Here is a 19,819-nt window from a genome sequence, read left to right on the forward strand (position 1 = left end):
AGACACTCTACACCCAGAAGGTCCTGTCCTGGGGAATCTCAAATTGGTGTTAATCTCAAGTGGAATGTACAGACCATACCTTGGCTCATTCAAGGTGTGTCAATCATGAAAACACAAAGGAAGCACTCCTTGGCATGCTAACATGAAAAGTAGATTTTCAGAGCAGACCTGGACCAAACCCAGGGGGCTTCAGCTCATACATCTATTCTCCGAGAGTCCCACCACCCCCCAGTCCATCACAATTCATGCCTTGCTTGGGAGCCTTTGTGTAGCTTTTAAAGCCTCCCTTCTACCAGAATCAATTCCATATTACAGACTTGACATTAAGAGGTTCTTGTAATTTCTCTGATGGCCTTTTGTCCATGCCAGTTCTAAAAGTCCCAAATTACAATTTCTCTAAAATTAGAAGCTTTGCCATCACGGTGAAACATCACAGAATAAAGACTTCTATCCCTTACAAATTTCCTAATTTTAATTTTTTTCTTACTGTGATTTAAAGGAGACTTGCCAAACAAACTTGCCCCAAACAATCAAGACGAGCCACCATGGGTACATTAGAGGAGAATGTCATTTATTTATTTGTGGAATTTTACTTTAACCAGTTCTCATTTTTTTCTGTTCCTATTCCTCACCATTATGTAAAAACTCATCTTTTGTACAAGCAAGAAAAATGTCAGACAATGAGAAGTGAATATTCCACATGACCAAAATAAAATTGTTTTAAACGTCACATTAGATGTGTGGGAAGTGAATACACGCACCTTTCAATGTTCAATGGAAGATTACATTGATACATTACATTGATAGAATATTCCTTAGCAATTTCATTATCTTAAAATTGGATCCGTTTTTTTTTTCTAACTTGTTCTCATCAAAAAAAGGGAAGCTGGGACTGAGAATGTGGCTTAGTGGTAGAGTGTTTACCTACCATGCATGAAGGCCTGGGTTTGATTCCTCAGTATCACATAAACAGAAAAAGCCAGAAGTGGCACTGTGGCTCAAGAGGTGGAGTGCTAGCCTTGAGCAAAAAAGAAGCCAGGGACAGTGCTCAGGCCCCGAGCCTCAAGCCCCAGGACTGGCATAAAATAAAAAAGTAAAAATAAATAAATAGGGTAGCCATCTAGAATGAAGGAAACTACATAAATAGAGCTACTCTAGGCTTCATGATGGCTGAGGGATGCTCAGGGTAGAAAGGTATCCTGGAAGAGCAGAACAAAGTCAGTATTAGTGCCTGGCTAGAAGACAAGAGCTTTACTGAGCACGACCCAGGTGTAAACAGATCCATTTTGTCTAATAAGACAGAGCTAACTGAGCAGTCAGAAGATCAGCTACTATCTCAAAAGGAGCTCTAAGTTGGCCCAAAATAAAGAGGCTTCAAGTACAGAGTGCCCTGTTGCTAAAACCGAGGTATGTGATGAGACTGGTCTTGGTGGTGACTAGTATTAAACAGGTAGGTGTGGCGTGTGAATTCACCATTAGTTCAGTAGACCCACCCTATGGTACCCACCCTGGGGCTGATGCTGCTACCTAAGGATGCAGAGGAGTGAACTGCACTGCCAGGGTTTTATTTACAAGGCAGAGTCTTACTGTATAGCCCAGACGGACTTCATACTCTTGATTTTCGTGTCTCACCTTTCAGAATGCTGGGATTCCAGGCATGTGCCACTATGGCCTGAATGTGACAGCACCAGGACAGCGATTGGGATGAGCCAAAAAGTGCAGCCAGGGCATACAAGAAAGCAGTCTCTTAGCACCTGCAAATCTTGAGGGCCTCCTCTATCCCACTCTAGTCTTGGCCCCACTAGTCCTGCTCATGCAATGTCAACCGACATTGGCACTCTTCCCAAGGGTAGTCCTGCTGCCATCATGGTAGAAGAGGGCAAATGAAAGATATGGGGCATTTGACTGGAGAGAATTAAAAGGTGAGGGTGGCCAAGGCCACCCTCTAGGTGATAAGAAAGAAGGAACAAGGGAATAGCCACAGCCTGGATGCTTCAGGCAGATAGATTCACAAACAATAGGTAATGTCACCAAGAGGCATCTTGGCTTGATATAAAACATAGCTACAGCCAGGTGCTGGTGGCTCACGCCTTTAATCCTAGCTACTCAGGAGGCTGAGATCTGAGGACCGCGTGACTCAAAGCCAGCCTGGGCAGGAAAGTCCAAGACACTCAGCTCCAATGAAGCACCCACAAAAGCCAGAAGCGGAGCTGTGTCTCAAGTGACAAAGCGCTAGTCTTGAGTAAAAAAGCTCAAGTACAGTGGCCAGGCTCTGAGTTCAAGCCCCAGGACCAGTATAACACACACACACCACCACCACCACCAACAACAACAGCAACAACAAAACACCAGAACTACAGTATGGGACACTGGCCTGTCAGAGAAGAAACTAAGGATCCTGAGAACCATGCTGGCTTTACATGCCTGTGATTCTGCACAAGGAGGTTAGCACTTGGTTGGAAAGAGGTTAGGCTGGTTAGGGTTTGAATTTTCTGCCCTGCATTTCCTCCCGCCTCAACTTGGGCACACCTGGGAAGGCAGAGGCACCCAGTGGCTGAGTCGCCACACTGATAGTCAGGAGCAGCCAGTGTGCCCTGGAGCTTTAGCAATGTGCAGTGTGTCCCAGCTCCACTGCCACTGCCAGTCACAGTGCGCAGACACTGCAAGATAGCCTGTCTCAACAGGCTGTGCCTTCTAGCCTTCTGGCACTGCTAGTTCTAGTCAGGTGATGGAGCAAAGGTCAAAGAGCTCCCTATGTCTTCCACAGGGTAGAGAGAGACGAATGGAGAGGCAGAGGGAAACTTTCTGTCAAGACCAGAACCTTGCTGAGCTGATGCTACTGTGCAGTAAAGCCTGGATCATGCCACACAGGGCAGCCCAGAAGCACGCCTTGGTCCCCTTGACCTCAGTGTGGAGGTAAAGGACCTAGCCCTGTCTCCAATACCACAGCCTTATGCTCTCTGCAGACTGACAATTTTCCAAGCAAAGCCTCTACTTTCAAATGGACAGGCTGGCCTGTGTATAGCCTTCTTCCTTTTCTCTGCCATGTTCTGGATAATCTCAGTGTCTTTACAACACTTTAGAAGTCTAAAGTTTCTCCAAGGAATCCATGAGATGGTACCATCCCATATTAAGCTTCAAGGAGTGAAAGAGGAAGAATTATTACTGACCAAAAATCAAGTAATGGTGTCAAATAAATTAGAGATATTAGGCATAAAAATCTATACCCTTCACAAATGAAACACTGTACTGAAGTGTGAGATCCCTGTGACCCAAATTCACCAGTTACCACAAAGACTGATTTTATTTTTTTTAATAATTTTTACAGGCTAAGTACATTATAAATATTATAAACTTTCAAAACTTAACAGAGTAATCATAATTTTCATATTTAATTAAATGTATATATTATCACCCAAAATGTTCACATTCTAGGATATTAACAATTTCATCCTCAAAGGAAAAAAAACACCACACAATACATGTCTTGTCATAAAATCACCGATGCCAAATCAGCCAATTAAACTGTCCACAGCTTCTAAAATTTTCTTATAGAATGAGATGACAACAGATTCTGAAAATGAGAAGTAAAAAGAAGGAAAGCTGAGATGTGTCGCCACGAGATGACACTTTGTGGCCTACACAACGGAGACACTAAACAGAGATGTTCTCAGAGCTCCAAGGCATGTCTGTGAGAATTGTTCTGTCCAATAAGTAAGAGCTGCTGCAAACTTCCAAATGTGGGGCGAATCACTCCCAAGGAATACATGGAAGGAAATCAGTATCTTGTTAACCATATCCTATCTTTACTGACAGCTCTCAGTGGCTATTTGGACATTCTTAGATATATACTCTTGGTCTACAGACAACCCATAAGCAAAGAAAGACACTTTACATAAGCTGGACAGACGAAACCCATTTTGAACCACTGTGAGAATTATGAATGTGTTGACAGAAACTAAATTGCTGATTCCAGGGGGAAGCCACATGAGCAGATGTGAACATAACAGGCAACACTGAGACAGTCTTGGGGAACAAATGTTCTATGTACAGAGTGACAAGGCACATAGCTTCTGAAAGAAAGCCAAATTTCTGAAATTCTGCTAGCATGTACCAGAATTCTAGTTTTTTTCTAAGTTTAAATGTGGTAGAAAGACACAAGCAAGGAATGGAGTCTCCAGCGTCTCTCTCCATGGGACAGCTTATGGAGCAAACCTGGCATCTATTAGAGAACTGGTAACTTCAGGGGTGACAGGGATGAGCAAACAGAAGATTGGGGGCTGGAGAGTCACTACTGTCTGTTCTCCCATCACCTGTGCAAGGCTCCCTCCTCACAGAGCACCAGGCTGCCACCCAATTCAATAGGGGCGTTTCTAAGAGGATACATGGCTACAACCAGTTTGTCCACTAACATCAGGATCAAGTGATCATGTTTTATATGTGACTCACTTTAATTCAACTTGTGTTTGATTTTTTTTTAGATAAGATCTTACTATGTTGGTCCACACTAGCCTCAAACTTGCAATCCTGCTGGTCTCAGCCTCCTGAGTACTGAGATTACAGGTGTGCACCATCATGCCCAGCTTAAACATTTTGATCTCTCTTCTGAAAGAAACAGCATATGTGTTATTTCCCCACATTTAGGAAATGCATAAATTCTCAAAGCACACATGGAGCCCTAAAGAGAGGCTCTGTGTAACTCCTGAAGCAGTTAGATCTGGCACAAAATTCTTGACATGGAATTAAAATGGGAAATATACCAAGGTTCTATGAGATAACTAGGACATTCAGCCATGGTGAATGACCTGGATTTAAGTGGAACATAGCAAATTTCACTTGTAGATGAACATAAAAACTAAAAAGTCCCTGGAAAGGAACGTGCGCACACGCACACACACATGCACACAACACACACACACACACACACACACACACACACACACACACCCTCTGCCAACTTGTGTCTCACACAACTACTTCTTGGCAGAACTGAGCTCTGCAGTGAAAATGAGCAAAGTTACTTGTGCAACAGCAAAGTTAAATGTAAACATGAACAGCAGCAGGGTTTTGCAAGAGCCTCAGTGTTGCTATCGTATATTGTCCAAATAATGCACTTCTGGGTACAGACAGTTCACAAGAAGAGCCAGGAAGCTTTTCCCATCTTGGAGGCAATGGCCAGGATGCTTTATAAACTGAGCAGCTTGTAGTATCTTATCCTGGTACTCCACATACTGCTTACTCAGTGTCATGGACTCAAGAGCAGCCAGAGCCTAAAAAACATGAAGGAATAAGGTTAGTCCCCCAGATGCACACTGCCTCATCATCATTATCTGGCAGTACTGTGAGCCTAGAGGGAGAAGACTACAGAAAAGGAATTAGGAGCTCAGAATTAGCTTTGGTTCACAAAATCAGGAGGCTACAACACAAGCTTCTCTGCCTTTTGCAACTTTCCCCCTTTATGGGTTATTTCAAGATCCTTCATGCCAGGAGCCATTCCAGCAGCCCGTCAGGTCTTACTATGAATATGCCTTTTCCTTGTTCTCCCAAGTCTTACCTGTAGGGTTCTCCCAAACTAATCACCTGCGCCCTTCTCTTCTCAGAGCCTAACTAGAAACCACAAACACCAGCTACACCTTGCTAAGGTGAGACCTGCAACATTTGCTGTTGGATTTGTTCCTAGGATACAAAATGATGCCTAGTAAGCTACCTGAGGGAAATCTAAAGAAACCAGCTGCTAAGTGCTGCTAAGAGTAAATGATAAGGTCACCAAAGGGCCACCCAGTGCAAAGCACACAGGCCAACTTCCTCCTGATTCCGTCCATAGGACAAACACATAAGAGGAAGAAAATGTTCCCACAATGCTCTTCAGAGGAAAAAATAGAGGGAAAACATTCTTTGATTCCACAATTTTAATGTTTCTTACTTTACTATCAAAGAGAGAAGGGAAAGAGACTATACATGAGAAAACAAAAAAAATCACAACAGTGGTCTTTGGAATTGGGGACTTCTATTTTCCAAATGCACAAGCCTACCACCCAGGACGTAGCTATCCATGTTTCTAGAACACACTGTCACTTTTCACAGCTACTATTTTATTGGTGTGGGGTTACTCTGGCATCAAGTGGCTGTGATCAACCTTCAGCCTAACAGAATAGGAACTGTTGCTTTGGTTTCAAGGAAAAGCTCAGCCAGTCTCCACCCATGTCCACTGCATCTTCTGTGCTAGGTCAGCACACAATTAAGCGCATCAGACTACAATTTAGCCATAGGATAGTTTGGCCCTGCCCTTGCCTCTTCTATGACAATGACAAGCTCAAGGCAAGTGCCTACAAAAATTTTCAAAGTCTGAGGTGGGCACATGTAACCATTTTCCAGATGGCAGAGCACACACAAGGGAACACTGGGCTACTATAGTATGTGCAGGCCAGAGCTGCCACCTCCTGTTCTGGGGAAAGTGTGCTAGAAAACTTCAACCTGTAACTCTAAAACTGGTTTTACTGACCTGCTGAGCTTTGGGAGTCAGATGTAATTCAGAGCCAGGCTTGAGACGGATCTGGTCTTCTGTAGGAACCTGAACTGAAAGGAAGGCAGCCATACCTCGGGCAACCACTCGGAACCTTAGGTGTTAGAGAAAGGTAGACATGATTGTTAAAGCAACTATTTAAAACTAATCACCCTATTTCCTATTAAAAATAATATAAATCCATTTCTAAATCTACTGTGCTGTTAGTCTCTCCAGGAAAATCTTAAGATATGATCAAGAGGCAGTGTTCCTCTTTTTTCCTATTATTATCACCCAAACAATGTGAGTATGGAAGTGCTGACAAAACTGTAGACCAACTAGAATGCATATATATTGCTGGTGGGAATGTAAGTGGTACAGACCCTGTGGGAAAGTTTGGCACTTCCTTAACAAATAAAATAACATTACTGCATGATCCAGCAATCCCATTTCCAAGGAACATATCCAAAAGACTGAAAAAAGTTATGCCAACAAAAATTTGTACAGGAATTATCATAGCAGTACTACCACTGTGGCAAAAAAAAAAAAAAAAGGCTGAAACAATCCAAATGTATCCCAGCTGATGAATGAATAAACAAAATGTGGGAGATCCCTAATAATGTGGAGGATCACCCATATAAAGAAATGAAGGATTGGCACATTCACAACACATATGAACACTGAAAACTTTAAGTGAAAGAAATTAAGACATTCCACTTTTATGAAATGTCCCAAGTAGGGTTTAATATGGAAAATCATATAGTGGTTACCAGAGACTGGGGTAGGGGAGAGCAGAGAGCAGGGAATGGAAGTGATTATTTAAAGGACATATGGCTTCCTCCTGGAGTAATGAGAACATTCTAGAACTAGATAGTAGTACACATACCAATACTGTGAATGTACTAAATGCCAATGAATTACACTGATTAAAATGGTTACCAAAATCAATTCAAGTTACATATAATTTATTACAACTCTTTTTTACTAAAAAATAAATAAATAAAAGCACTCAATTCAAGCAAAGAATATGTAAGCTAAATTTAAATGAAATGAAGTCACAGGGGTCTACCAAATTTTATCATAAACTCAGAAACACAAGGTTAACTGGTCTGGAATGAGTAGTTCCCAAGGCAAAAAACACAATGGGTTATTCCCCAAGAATAGCAACATCACAATAGTATGAGCTCTTCAACAGAGTATGAAAAAAAACCATGATGTAGGCTAAGTATATAAGCTCAGTGGTACAGTATATGCTTAGCATGTATGAGACTCTGGGTTCAATCTCTAGTTTGCACGCGTGCATGCACACACACACACACACATGCACGCATGCAAGCACACATGCACACACACAAAGAAGGAAGAGGAGGGGAGAGAAGGGAATAAAAATGGGGAAAACAGGGGAAAAAGAAGGAAAAGGAAAGGGAGAAAAGGGTGAAAGGTAGGAGGCAGAAATGAAGAAAAAGAAAAAGAAAAGAAAATCATGACATCAAAAGTACAAGATAGACTGGGAAGCTAATAGCAAATTCATACTTTGGGACTTTTAAGCACAAAATCTAGATTCCTCTTATCACTTCTTCTTATCAACTGACCTTCACCCATCTTGACTAGACTGAGTTTTTCACAAGTTTCGGATTTCCCTGAACTCACACCACAGAGACCAAGTGTCCACAATGAAGGAGCTGCCTGGGAGATTTTAACCGAAGGTTCTCACTGGATCACAATTAGTAATACAGTGAGGAAACAAAGCCAAAACATAGCAATACTAATGGAAAGTACTGCTTGAGTTTAAAGACATACAAGTTTCAAAACAAGCACTTTTTTTTTTTTTTTGGCCAGTCCTGGGGCTTGGACTCAGGGCCTGAGCACTGTCCCTGGCTTCTTTTTGCTCAAGGCTAGCACTCTGCCACTTGAGCAACAGCGCCACTTCTGGCCGTTTTCTGTATATGTGGTGCTGGGGAATTGAACCCAGGGCCTCATGTATATGAGGCAAGCACTCTTGCCACTAGGCCATATCCCCAGCCCCAACAAGCACATTTTTAAATAAAGCTGGTTCTAGGCTCTAGTATATTTCCTTCCTTTTTCTGGAAAACCTCCCTCCTAAGTTAAAAGGCCCGTTGCGGTGTCATACCTGTAACAGGTGCAGCCACCTGAGGCCAATGAAAAGAGCAGCACAGGTATTTCCTTACCTGTTGGACAAAGGTGACTTTCGGCCCAACCCGATTGCCCCCAGAATTCCAGAGCTGAGCCTCTCCTCAGCCACAAGACTCTGCCTGCTCTGCAGCATGAGCAGAATCCGGATGACAGACTCAATCAGGACTGAGTCATTCTGTTCTGTCTGAATCAGGGACAGCTGCAGAACTTGGTGCCACCACAGAAACAGCTTTGCTTCTTCCTCTGCAGAGCTAGGGGAGGCACCCAAGGAAATCAATTAAAATCATCCCACTTTCATTTAATTGAAAAGACACATGTGAGCTTTAGTACCTAGGCTAACTAAGCCTAAGTGTTAATACATATTAGTGTTAATAAAGTAACAGGGTTGTGACAGCCACTATTTATGGAATACTTTATATATCCAGATACTGTGTCCAGGCTTTCTACATTCTCTCACTTAATCCTCACAAACCTAGGAAGTAGGTTTTAGTCTCACTACTCAACTCAGAAGAAAGCTGAAGCTCAGTGCTTCATATTCCTTATTTTTTTGTTTGTTTTGAGACAGGGTCTCATTACATCACTCAGGTGTCCTGGAACTCACAATCCTCCTGCCTCAGCCCAAATGCTGGGATTACAGATGTACATCACCATGTCAGCAAGCTTGATACTTCAAAATGCTTGTTTTAGACAAAAAAAAAAAAAATCTACTCAAAAACCTAACCCAATGAACAAAACTTGTAAACAACTGCTAAAACAAGTATCAGGGACCTCACAGCCTTGTTTGGTCTATATGTGTTGTCTCTCCTTAAGCATATACTTACTTAAACCCTAAACCCTAAATTCCAAGTAAACTAAGTATGAGTTTGATAAAGTGGCCAGAACACCAACATACATACCTCGGGTATACCTGCTCTAACCACTTGCTTAGGGTGAGCAGTACTTTCATTTCATTCCTTAGAGTCTGCTCAGTATTTAAACATTGAAGCAGGTAGACATAAAGAGTCAAGTAACTGCCAAGGGCTAGGCACTCCTGCAGAAATTCTTCCATGGTGAGCTCAGGAACTTGAAGGGACACCAGAATAGGGCCCCATCCTAAATTTTGATTGAGGGAGCCTAAGAAAATAACACCAAGAGGAGACATCAAGACATAAGCAAGTCCATAACAACTCTGAAACATATTTTTAGGTTAGCATCCTGCCAGCATTTTCCATATTGGTCCTACTGGCTACAAAAGCTAAAGGTACCAAAGCCTCAGACTGAAGGTCCTCATGGTAGATATCACTAGAGGGTTAAGAAATTGTAACTTAAGGCTGTGTGCTTATGTATCTTATTGTATTAATCAATATCTCCTGAAGTGGTCATCTAAGAGTCTTAAGTTTAATATAGTTTTAAGTATGTTTGAACATGCTTTTGCATAAGGAAAATTATTATCACTCAATGCATCGCAATCTCAATAAAAACTGCTATCATGCTGGGCACCAGTGGCTCATGCACATAATCCTATTTATTCAGGAGGCTGAGAAGTGATGATCACAGTTCAAAGCCAGCCCAGCCAGGAAAGTCTGTGAGACTCTTATCTACAATTAACCATCAAAAAGCTGGAAGTAGGGCTGGGAATGTGGCTTAGCGTGCTTGCCTTAGAGTGCTTGCCTTGCATGCATGAAGCCCTGGGTTCGATTCCTCAGCACCACATAAACAGAAAGAGCCAGAAGTGGCACTGTGGCTCATATGGTAGAGCATTAGCCTTGAGCAAAAAGAAACCAGGGACAGTGCTCAGGCCCTGAGTTCAAGCCCCAGGACTGGCCAAAACAACAACAACAACAAAAATAAAAAAAAAAACAGGTGGAAGTAGAGCTGTGGCTCAAGTAGTACAGCACTTAGCCTTGAATTAAAAAAAGCTCAGGGACAGTGCCCAGGCTGAATTCAAATCCCAGGAATGACATATGTGTGTGTGCAAGACAGTGTGTGCAAGACACACACACACACTATTGCTATTGTGATACAGGTTCTGAACTCTGGGGAGTGAGGATGGGTCCATGGTGACTTGCACTGCACCTCCATGGGTAGATACAGTTTACTGGTTGGTTATCATCAATGCAAGACAGATGTCAAGTTATAGGCATTTTCTGCAATCTCGCTCTAATATCCTTTCTCTCCTACTGTCTACAACATAATGTTTACAAAAACATCAGAGTCAAGAAAGGCCAATGTGAGCAGTTCCTAAACAGATCAGGTTGTCTCCAAAGTATGAGTTGAGTAGGAAATAAGAAAGGTAAACTGAAGGGTGGGAAAGATACCCCTTTGTAACAGTTTAAAAAGTAGATAAGAAATAATAAAAAGGTTTTATGGAAACTCCATTTACAGACAATGGCTTCAAAAGTGGGAGATAAACATAGTGGGTCATTACTATGCAGATTCGGCTTTACAGCATTTGTTTTGTAAGCAATGACTTTGCCCATCACAACAGAGTTCATCTAAGGCTTTAAAACCAATACAATACCAATTAGAGCTTTTCGCCTTGAAACAGGTAGACAGATAGACAGACAGATATATTAATATACATTTACAAAACTGAATTTACAATGGTATAATCCCTTAATGGGAAAAATCTCAAAAGGTATCCATCCTGTGAAAAAGACCAATGTGATGAGAAGATGGAGTTATCTTACTTTCTTTGAAATAGGCAGCGATGCAGGCCTCTGTAGTCTCTGCCATGTGGCGGACTGAAGCCAGGCTCTGGCAGGCTGCTGTCAAAAGAGGCAGTACCACCAGCCCATGAACTTTTTGGTTAATCCAGGTTCGGACGCTGCCTCGAAGGAACTCTGCCGTTGGAATACTTGAGTTGTTCATCATCATCAGGACTTCCATGAAGAGGCTGCTGAGGGCCATGTGGCGGGTCTGGCTGTCCATGTCTGAAGGGAGCACAGACACACAACTCAGGTTGTTGGCATGGGGACAGGAATGTGGTCATGGAATGACAGCTGCTCCCCCGGCAGATTTCACTATTCTGGTGGCTCATAGTAAGGGACACAAAGGCAGGCTCTGGGTGGTGACTTAATTTTTATACGGTACATATGTACTTTATTTTTATTTTTTTGCCAGTCCTGGGGCTTGGACTCAGGGCCTGAGCACTGTCCCTGGCTTCTTTTGCTCAAGGCTAGTACTCTTACCACTTGAGCCACAGCACCACTTCTGGCTTTTTCTATATATGTGGTGCTGAGGAATCGAACCCAGGGTTTCATGTATGCTAGGCAAGCACTCTACTACTAGGCCATATTCCCAGCCCCATATGTACTTCATAAGAGCAAAAGTAGGGAACTACTGTGAGATCTGTGGGGCCAGTGGTGACAGGGAAGTACCTGAATAAATACTGGTATGAGAGAATACTTTATCAGAGCATGCCTATTTGTCTTATTTTCTAGCCTCTGCTCATGGAATATCAAGTATATCAAATATCATAGTTAATTGGTAAACTAATTAGCAACAGTACTGATCCCCACAACTCCACTGCCAACACAGTCAATACTCTAGGATGATTTACTTAAAACTAAAAATAAAGGTAAGGAAAAAACCTTTTTAAAGGTTCCTAACAGCAGCAGTAGCTCTCTTATTTCTTTGTGTTTTTTTTAAAGAAAAATGAGTATACTGATAAGAAAAAGGGTCTTTTTTTAAAAAATGGAAGCAAAAGAATATATTACAAGAAAAAGAGCAAATTCATTTTATGAAAAAACTGTACATGACAGACATCACTGGAGTACACGCCTGATTCTTTTTCCACATTCAAACACAGAAAATATATTTTCCTTCCTTTTTTTTTTCTTTTTTATGGTACTGGGCCTTGAATTCAGGACCTTACACTTATTACACTGCTGCTGTACTACTTGAGCCACACTTCTAGTCCCAGAAAAAAGATTTTACTGAGAACAAACAGGCATAATTTTTTGCCAATATTTCTAGTTTTCTTTGTGTTGGATACTTTTTTCTTTAAACAAAACAGAATTGAAGCTTTTTTTTATTATAAGGAGTCAGTACGTATGTCCAGAAGAATGGTAAAGAGTTGGGAGATCTTTACTCATCATTCTACCAAAAGAAAGTCACTGTTTACACAGCGTTAAGTACACTCTATCTTAGAGTCTACTTATTACCAACCAAAGACTAACATAACAGATGCCAGCTTTTCTTTCCTGTTCATCACGGAAAACCAGTTCTAATTCCATTACTCTTCGGTTTAAAGCTTTTCTAAAGTACCCTTTCCCAGGTCAGCTATCATCCAACCTTCATGGCCTAATCACACATGATCAACTCTAGCATTTCCTCCAGTGCTGTTTGTTGAGTTTTGTTCCCTTCCCTTCCTTTTTTTAGGGGGACCGCGTAGATAAAGGATCGGCTTGTACTTAAGATTTTCAAAACAGGTCTCTCTCTGCTATGCCAACATTTGTTCCAACACTAAAGCACAATAGCCATCTTTGTGCATAAAAGCATGCTGTTCTCTAGCTCATCTGTAAAATAAAGATGTCACTGTGTGACTTACACCTGGGGTCTCATTTAGGCTCAGGCAGGTCCTGGGGCCTATCAAATCGCCAAGTACTATAAAAAGGTTCAAGTGAGACCCTCTTTCACTTCATTTCTGGCTTCACATTTCTTTTACTTTTTTTTTTTTGCCATTCCACTGACATATTGTGAAGGTGATGTAGAGAGGGGTTACATAAGGAAACGAGTAAAATTCTTGTCGAACATTGTTAGCCCCCTTCCTTGTTTTCTCCCACTACCCCTCTCCCCAAATTTTGGGTTTTTTTTTTTTTTCAATATTTTATCTAGCTTTCATGATTGCTCTCAGCAAGAGACATGGGAAATCTAGTACACTAAATTGCTACCAGCCAAGTTCACCATATAAAATGTCTAAATTTTGTATGAAAACACTCTTCTAGCCAAGTGCCAATGGCTCACACCTGTAATCCTAGCTACTCAGGAGGCTGAGATCTGAGGATTGTGTTTTACAGCCAGCTGCATCAGGAAGTCCCTGAGACATTTCACCTTCTGTTCATCAAGGTCAGTCATCCAGGTTACCTTACACTAGCATCTGCCTTAGTTAACCCTTCTTCAAGTTCTTAACACTCCTATCTCCAGGGCTGAGTGTCCGGATATCCAAACAGCTCCCAGAACACAGTTTATCTGAGTCAGACTGGAATGGTTTTGTCCACGTTCCTCACGTCACAATGAATATCAAACACACAGAAGATATTCACTGACCACATGCATTCGTGACTTCCACTGATCACTTACCAGGTGGGTTAAAGGCAATAATATCATCTAGGAGCTTAGCCATTTCCTGTTCTAGGACTGCAAAGGTGATTTTTCCATTTTGTTCCAGGGTACTGAGGAACTGAACCATCTGGTGAGTGAAAGCTTGGCATTTTGGAACCACATCCTGGACAAACAGAAGAAAGAATTATTCAAATGAAGCCAAGTAAAGAGTGTAAATGAGTATTTCTTGGGAGCACTGATACCTCAGGGTAGGGAATCGAAAGGACCCAACCAGAAATCACATGAAGTTGTCATCCCCTGTAAACCAGGGGCCTTGGGTCTAGGGAAATGCAAATCTGTAGTAACACTGGCACTACAACCTAAAGTCTCTCAAATTCCACAGAACACTCTTTCTTCTTTATTACAACAATAACAATATAAAATAAAGACTGATTACTTGTCTGGAACTTTTCCAAAAACTTTAATGCTCATTATCTAATCCAAACCTCAAATAATACTTTGAGGCAAGGGATTACCAAGTTAGAAGAGAAAGCTAAGAGACCTGACCAAGGATGGCATGGCAGTGAGAGTGGTCCTGAGTCTGTCAGACCTCAAGGATACATGCGACCTGCCTGCCACTTTGCTGCCAAAGACATTCAGATTACAAAAACAGTGGCCCACTGTCAGGTCTCAATCTTTCTCATCTTTGGTCGACATGTGACATGTCTAGGAAGTGAAGACTTACCAAAAGAGAGAAGACAAACCAAAGATCTAAAAAGTCAGTTGGAATTCATGATGACACCCTCAACTCCACCCCCAGCTGAGCAATTAGCAGCTTCAAGATTGGCCTCAGTAGCATGTATGCTAGTAATGGTCCTGAAGAATATCCCTACCTTTTAAAGCACCCTCTCAACTTACAAGATGTTTCTGGCCATCAGTAGGAATAGCAAGTCCTGCAGATACTTTCAGAAGCTTCACAATCAATTCTGCAGAAGATTCCTTTGCCAGGATGATGGATGGTGGGTAATGACTGCTGAAATAACTTAACACACTCTGGTATGACACAATGTCCACAAGATGCCACGTAAGTGAGCTCGTCTGTCCAAGAAGACTAAGTAAAGGTGAATCCTAAATATGGAACAGACAGTTTTAGTTCCAAAGCCCCCAGGTCCCAGAAGTACATGTCTCTAACAAGTCTGTGGAAAAGCCACTATTATGCCTGTGGTAAGCACAAAACAGTTGAGAGGCCAAGTGAGTATCCACTCAAGTCAGCACTAATGCAAGCTAGAACCAAAATCATGGCACTCTCCACCAACCTGAAGATCTAAAAGAATACAGAGGCCAATTTTCAGAGGTACTCTGCTCCAGTGGTACTTAGCAACACTGACTTCAAGAAACATAATAGCTTGAAGTAGGAACTGAAAAGTAAAAATTAATCAAAGTTTTCTAACTAGCACTAGACAAACCTACCCAGGAAGAGTAGCATCTAGTTAAAGGTACATCTCACATGCAAATCATCTATTCACATCAACAGAAGCATGGAGGAAAACAAACGGAAACCAAAATTAAGTAGGACTGAAGGAACTAAGGAGTTGGTCTAATCATAAGCTCCCTAAACTTACTGTTTGGTCTACCAGTTGAACTTCCTTTGCCAGCAAAATCATCATGAAAAGGAGGCAGACAATCATGCTCCGAGTTTCGGGGTGTGGACTAGGATTCCAGGCATCTGACAGCACACTAACCCAATTGACTTCACAGAGTACAGACCCCAAAAACAAGAAACAACTCTTGGGACTTCCTCTTTCCACCTAAAAGGAAAAGAAAGAAAAACCAGAATTTGCTTTATTCTACCTGATATATCTTAAAAGCGTGTATAAATATTTCACAAATTTTAAAAATACCTTCTCACGGATCATAAGTATACATACATAGTTCCATCTCTCAGAGATTTACTTTGGTTTTTGTTTTCTTTTTGTGGTCATTGGTGGGGCTTGAACTCTGAGCCTGGGTGTTGTCCCTGAGAATTTCAGCTCAAGGTTAGTATTCTACCCCTTGAGCTACAGTGCCATTTCCGGTTTTCTGATGATTAACTAGAGGTAAGAGTCTCATGAACTTTCCTGCCCAGGCTGGATTTGAACCATGGTCCTCAAATCTCAGCTACCTGAGTAGCTAGGATTAGAGGCATGAGCTACCAATGCCCTGCAGAGATTTACATTTAACATTTACTTTCCTTTTTTTTTTTTTTTTTGCCAGTGCTGGGGCTTGAACTCAGGGCCTGGGCACTGTCCCTGAGCTTCTTTTGCTCAAGGCTAGCACTCTACCAATTGAGCCACAGCACCACTTCTGGCTTTTTCTGTTTATGTGATACTCAGGAATTGAACTCAGGGCTTCATGCATGCTAGGCAAGTACTCTACGACTAAGCCACATTCCCAGCCCTACATTTAACATTTGTTGTAACTTTCCTTCCATTCTGTGTGTTTGTGTGCCTTTTTAAGCTTGCCTGCTCATATTTCATTGTCTATTCTCTAGTAATTCTACAAAAATACTAAATAGGAGCGGAACAAACTTTCTTAACCCCAAGCCAGATGAGGATTCCCTGCCAAAGTGAGTCACAAGAGCTGCAGGAATGTGGTGAGAAAAACTGAGCTCTATTACTCAGTAGTACCCAAATTTCAGTGTACATCAGAACCACTCAGAGGACCATTAAAACAGATTGCTAGGTGCACCCCCAAAGTAATAACTCTTCCATTTATGAACAAGAAGGAAAATTTCTTACATATTCCCAGGTTGTAGCTATGTTGAGAATCATTATACTAGTATACATAATAGACTATTTTAAAAATGTTATGTGTTCTATTATAAAAATGTCTCCACATTATTTATCTTGGTGGGTTTTTTTTTGGGGGGGTGGGGGTGGCTGTAGAGCTTGAGAACTCAGGTCCTGGGCACTCTCCCTGAGCATCTTTGTACTCAAGGCTAATGCTCTATCAATTGAGCCATAGTACCACTTCCTTTTTATTTATTTATTTTTGAGTAGTTAATTGGAAATAAGGGTCTCATGAGGACTTTTCTGCTCAGCTGGCTTCAAACAGTGATCTTCAGATCTTAGCTTCCTGAGCAGCTAGGATTACAGGTGTAAGCCACCAACACCTGGCTTCCAAATTATTAATCTTTATTATTCTTGATTACTATATAATACATGTCTAATCTGGTTTTTTTTAATAGTTGAGGAGTACATTTTCCCTTTTAAAATGAAGATTCAAAACTCTACTTAGAAATCTATGACTAGTAGCCAGGTACTGATGGCTCACACCTATAATCATAGTTACTCAGGAGGCTGAGATCTGGCTGGGAATGTGGCTTAGTGGTAGAGTACTTGCCTAGCATGCATGAAGCCCTAGGTTCGATTCCTCAGTACCACACAAGCTGAAAAAGCCGGAAGTGGCACTGTGGCTCAAGTAGTAGAGTACAAGCCTTGAGCATAAAGAAGCTCAGGGACAATGCCCAGGCCCTGAGTTCAAGACCCATGACTGGCAAAAAAAAAAAAAAAAAAGGCCGAGATGTAAGGAATTTGAAGCCAGCATGGGCAGAAAAGTCCATGAGACTCTTACCTCCAATTAATGACCAGAAAGCTGGAAGTGCAGCTGTGGTCAAGTGGTAGAGTGCTAGCCATGAGCAGAAAGACAGTGCCCAGGCATGAGCTCAAGCCCCAGGCCTGGCAAAAAAATAAACAAGTAAAAGAAAGAAACCTACAGCTTATGGAATTTGGTGATGATTTAGTTCTTGCCATTACTGTATTATATTATGCTAACTGCTAATTCACTTCTCTCTTAGAAAATGATTCTTCATCTTTTATAATCTATTTCCTCAGCCTTACAAAAATTCATATGTCAACAAACACAAAAAAATTAAAAATTCCCAGCTACTAGGCAGCTGTAAGCTTACGTAAGCTTACATAAGCTTACAGCTGCCTATCATTAAAATAAAACCCTTAAAGATAGTCCATATCATTCCTTGCCAAGCCATTCTGAAACGATTTAACTAGTTTTAGTGAAGATAGCCTTCTTACTTAGTTAAAATGTTGCCTTACAGTTTTGGTTTCTGTGCTGACTGATAGCAGGATTTGAACTCAGAGACTCACGCTCTGGGTTTGCTTGCTTGACTGGCATTTTACCACTTGAGCCAAGCTGTTTTTGCTGGTAATTTTAGAGGGGGAATCTCATGGAATGGGCTGATCTCACCCTGATCCTCTGGATCTCAGCCTCCTAAGTAGTTAGGATAATGAGTGTGAATCAACATGAGTAGCTAGGATAATGAATGTGAATCAACAGTGGCTTGCTTGTCTTACAGCTTTTTAAACCAACCTTTTCTCCTATGTAGAGAATAGTGATTTTAATATACTACAGACTCATTCTGAAATCAATCAGATACTTCTCTAAAACATTGCCCTCTGCTTCCTTGGAGCCCAGCTACAGAGGAGAGGCTGCCAAGAGCAGCCTTGGGTGGGGCTTCATTAAAAGCACAGAAAGGCTTAGTACATTTTACTAATCATCATAAATAACTATAGATCTACATCATGAAAGCACTTAAGTTGTCTCAATAATAAATGTGATATTAAGAGTAAACATGAATGAACTGACTAATGAGCAACTGAATTGAAACCATTATAAAAACTTAAGCAAAGATTATGAAGGGTTTTGTAAGACAGAAAAGGAGCACAACCATGGCCCCTGCCTGGATGTAAGTTAATGCAGTGGCCACTCTGTGTAGCTCCTGTGTTACCCCCAGCTCACACACACGTACGGGCACTGTTTTCAGGTCATTTCATGCCTCTCATAATTATGATGCATCTTCAGTTGTTCTAATGCATTTGGTCTCCTGCCATCTGATCATTTACTTACATAACTGCTCAAAGAGACTAATTGCTTGAGTGCTAACTCACATTTTGCTTTCATAGAACAAATCATTCTAACAACAGTATCCTAGAAAAATGCCTATGTAGAGAGGAACACCAGAAAATGCTGTACAAGACAGTTGTTAAGCTAGGTACTCACACTATATTATTGTAAAGTCTAGCAGATGACTGACATACTAATAACAAAATCTTCCTCTGGGCTATAGAAGTCTTCCAGTAATCCTGGAACACTGACAATGAAATGTTTTCCTCAAGTCCCAGTGGGTGACACAGAGGGTGCCACCGCAGCATACTGGCACATGACCCTTGCTGCCCATGCATGGCTACCAGTGAATAGGTGGCATCCCAACTACAGAGCTCTCTAGGCTGTGACATGGAAGAGAAGGGCTCACTTTAAAGAAGGCCTCCATGAGCATCTGATCCGGGTGCAGGTCCTTCCAGGGGAGTTTCTTATATGCACTATGGAAAGCATACAGAATGAACTCCGGCATTTTGGGTGCTGTGCACGCTTCACAATAATGCATCAAATGTAAGCGGAGGGCTCCGTCCTCACCTGGCAGCAGCCTGTCTAGAAGTAAAGAAGAAAATACAGCTGGAGACCTGTGGTTTATCTTGAAAACAAATCTAATAGAAAACACAAATTCCAACTAAGAATCTAAATTGTAAGTTTTCAATATTTACTCAATATCAAAAGATTATGCGCAAGGGAGTGGACCACTGGCAGATGCATAATCAAGGTTGATATTTTATTTATTCAGGGCTGAGGTAAGTAGATGGAGCCTGAAAACGGCTTTTTTTTTTTTTTTTTTTTTTTTGGCCAGTCCTGGGCCTTGGACTCAGGGCCTGAGCACTGTTCCTGGCTTCTTTTTGCTCAAGGCTAGCACTCTACCACTTGAGCCACAGCGCCACTTCTGGCCATTTTCTATACATGTGGTGCTGGGGAATCGAACCCAGGGCTTCATGTATACGAGGTAAGCATTCTTGTCACTGGGCCATATTCCCA

General features: G+C 41.6%; 1 protein-coding gene across 1 annotated transcript in view; it reads right to left on the reverse strand.

Moving 5' to 3' along the window:
• Window positions 1-4,907: 4,907 nt before the first annotated feature.
• The window catches only part of Epg5 (ectopic P-granules 5 autophagy tethering factor), a 104,020-nt gene continuing 89,108 nt past the window's right edge, over window positions 4,908-19,819 (reverse strand). Inside the window, exons 36-44 of the mRNA XM_048363420.1 lie at window positions 19,209-19,384; window positions 15,523-15,708; window positions 14,819-15,028; window positions 13,940-14,084; window positions 11,326-11,568; window positions 9,553-9,769; window positions 8,692-8,907; window positions 6,503-6,617; window positions 4,908-5,270 (exon numbers count right to left, since the gene is read on the reverse strand). Of these exons, the coding sequence (XP_048219377.1) occupies window positions 5,088-5,270; window positions 6,503-6,617; window positions 8,692-8,907; window positions 9,553-9,769; window positions 11,326-11,568; window positions 13,940-14,084; window positions 14,819-15,028; window positions 15,523-15,708; window positions 19,209-19,384 (1,691 nt within the window). The 3' untranslated portion in view covers window positions 4,908-5,087. The remainder of the gene's footprint in view (window positions 5,271-6,502; window positions 6,618-8,691; window positions 8,908-9,552; window positions 9,770-11,325; window positions 11,569-13,939; window positions 14,085-14,818; window positions 15,029-15,522; window positions 15,709-19,208; window positions 19,385-19,819) is intronic.

This window comes from Perognathus longimembris, chromosome 15, assembly GCF_023159225.1.
Source record: "Perognathus longimembris pacificus isolate PPM17 chromosome 15, ASM2315922v1, whole genome shotgun sequence".
NCBI lineage: Eukaryota > Metazoa > Chordata > Mammalia > Rodentia > Heteromyidae > Perognathus > Perognathus longimembris.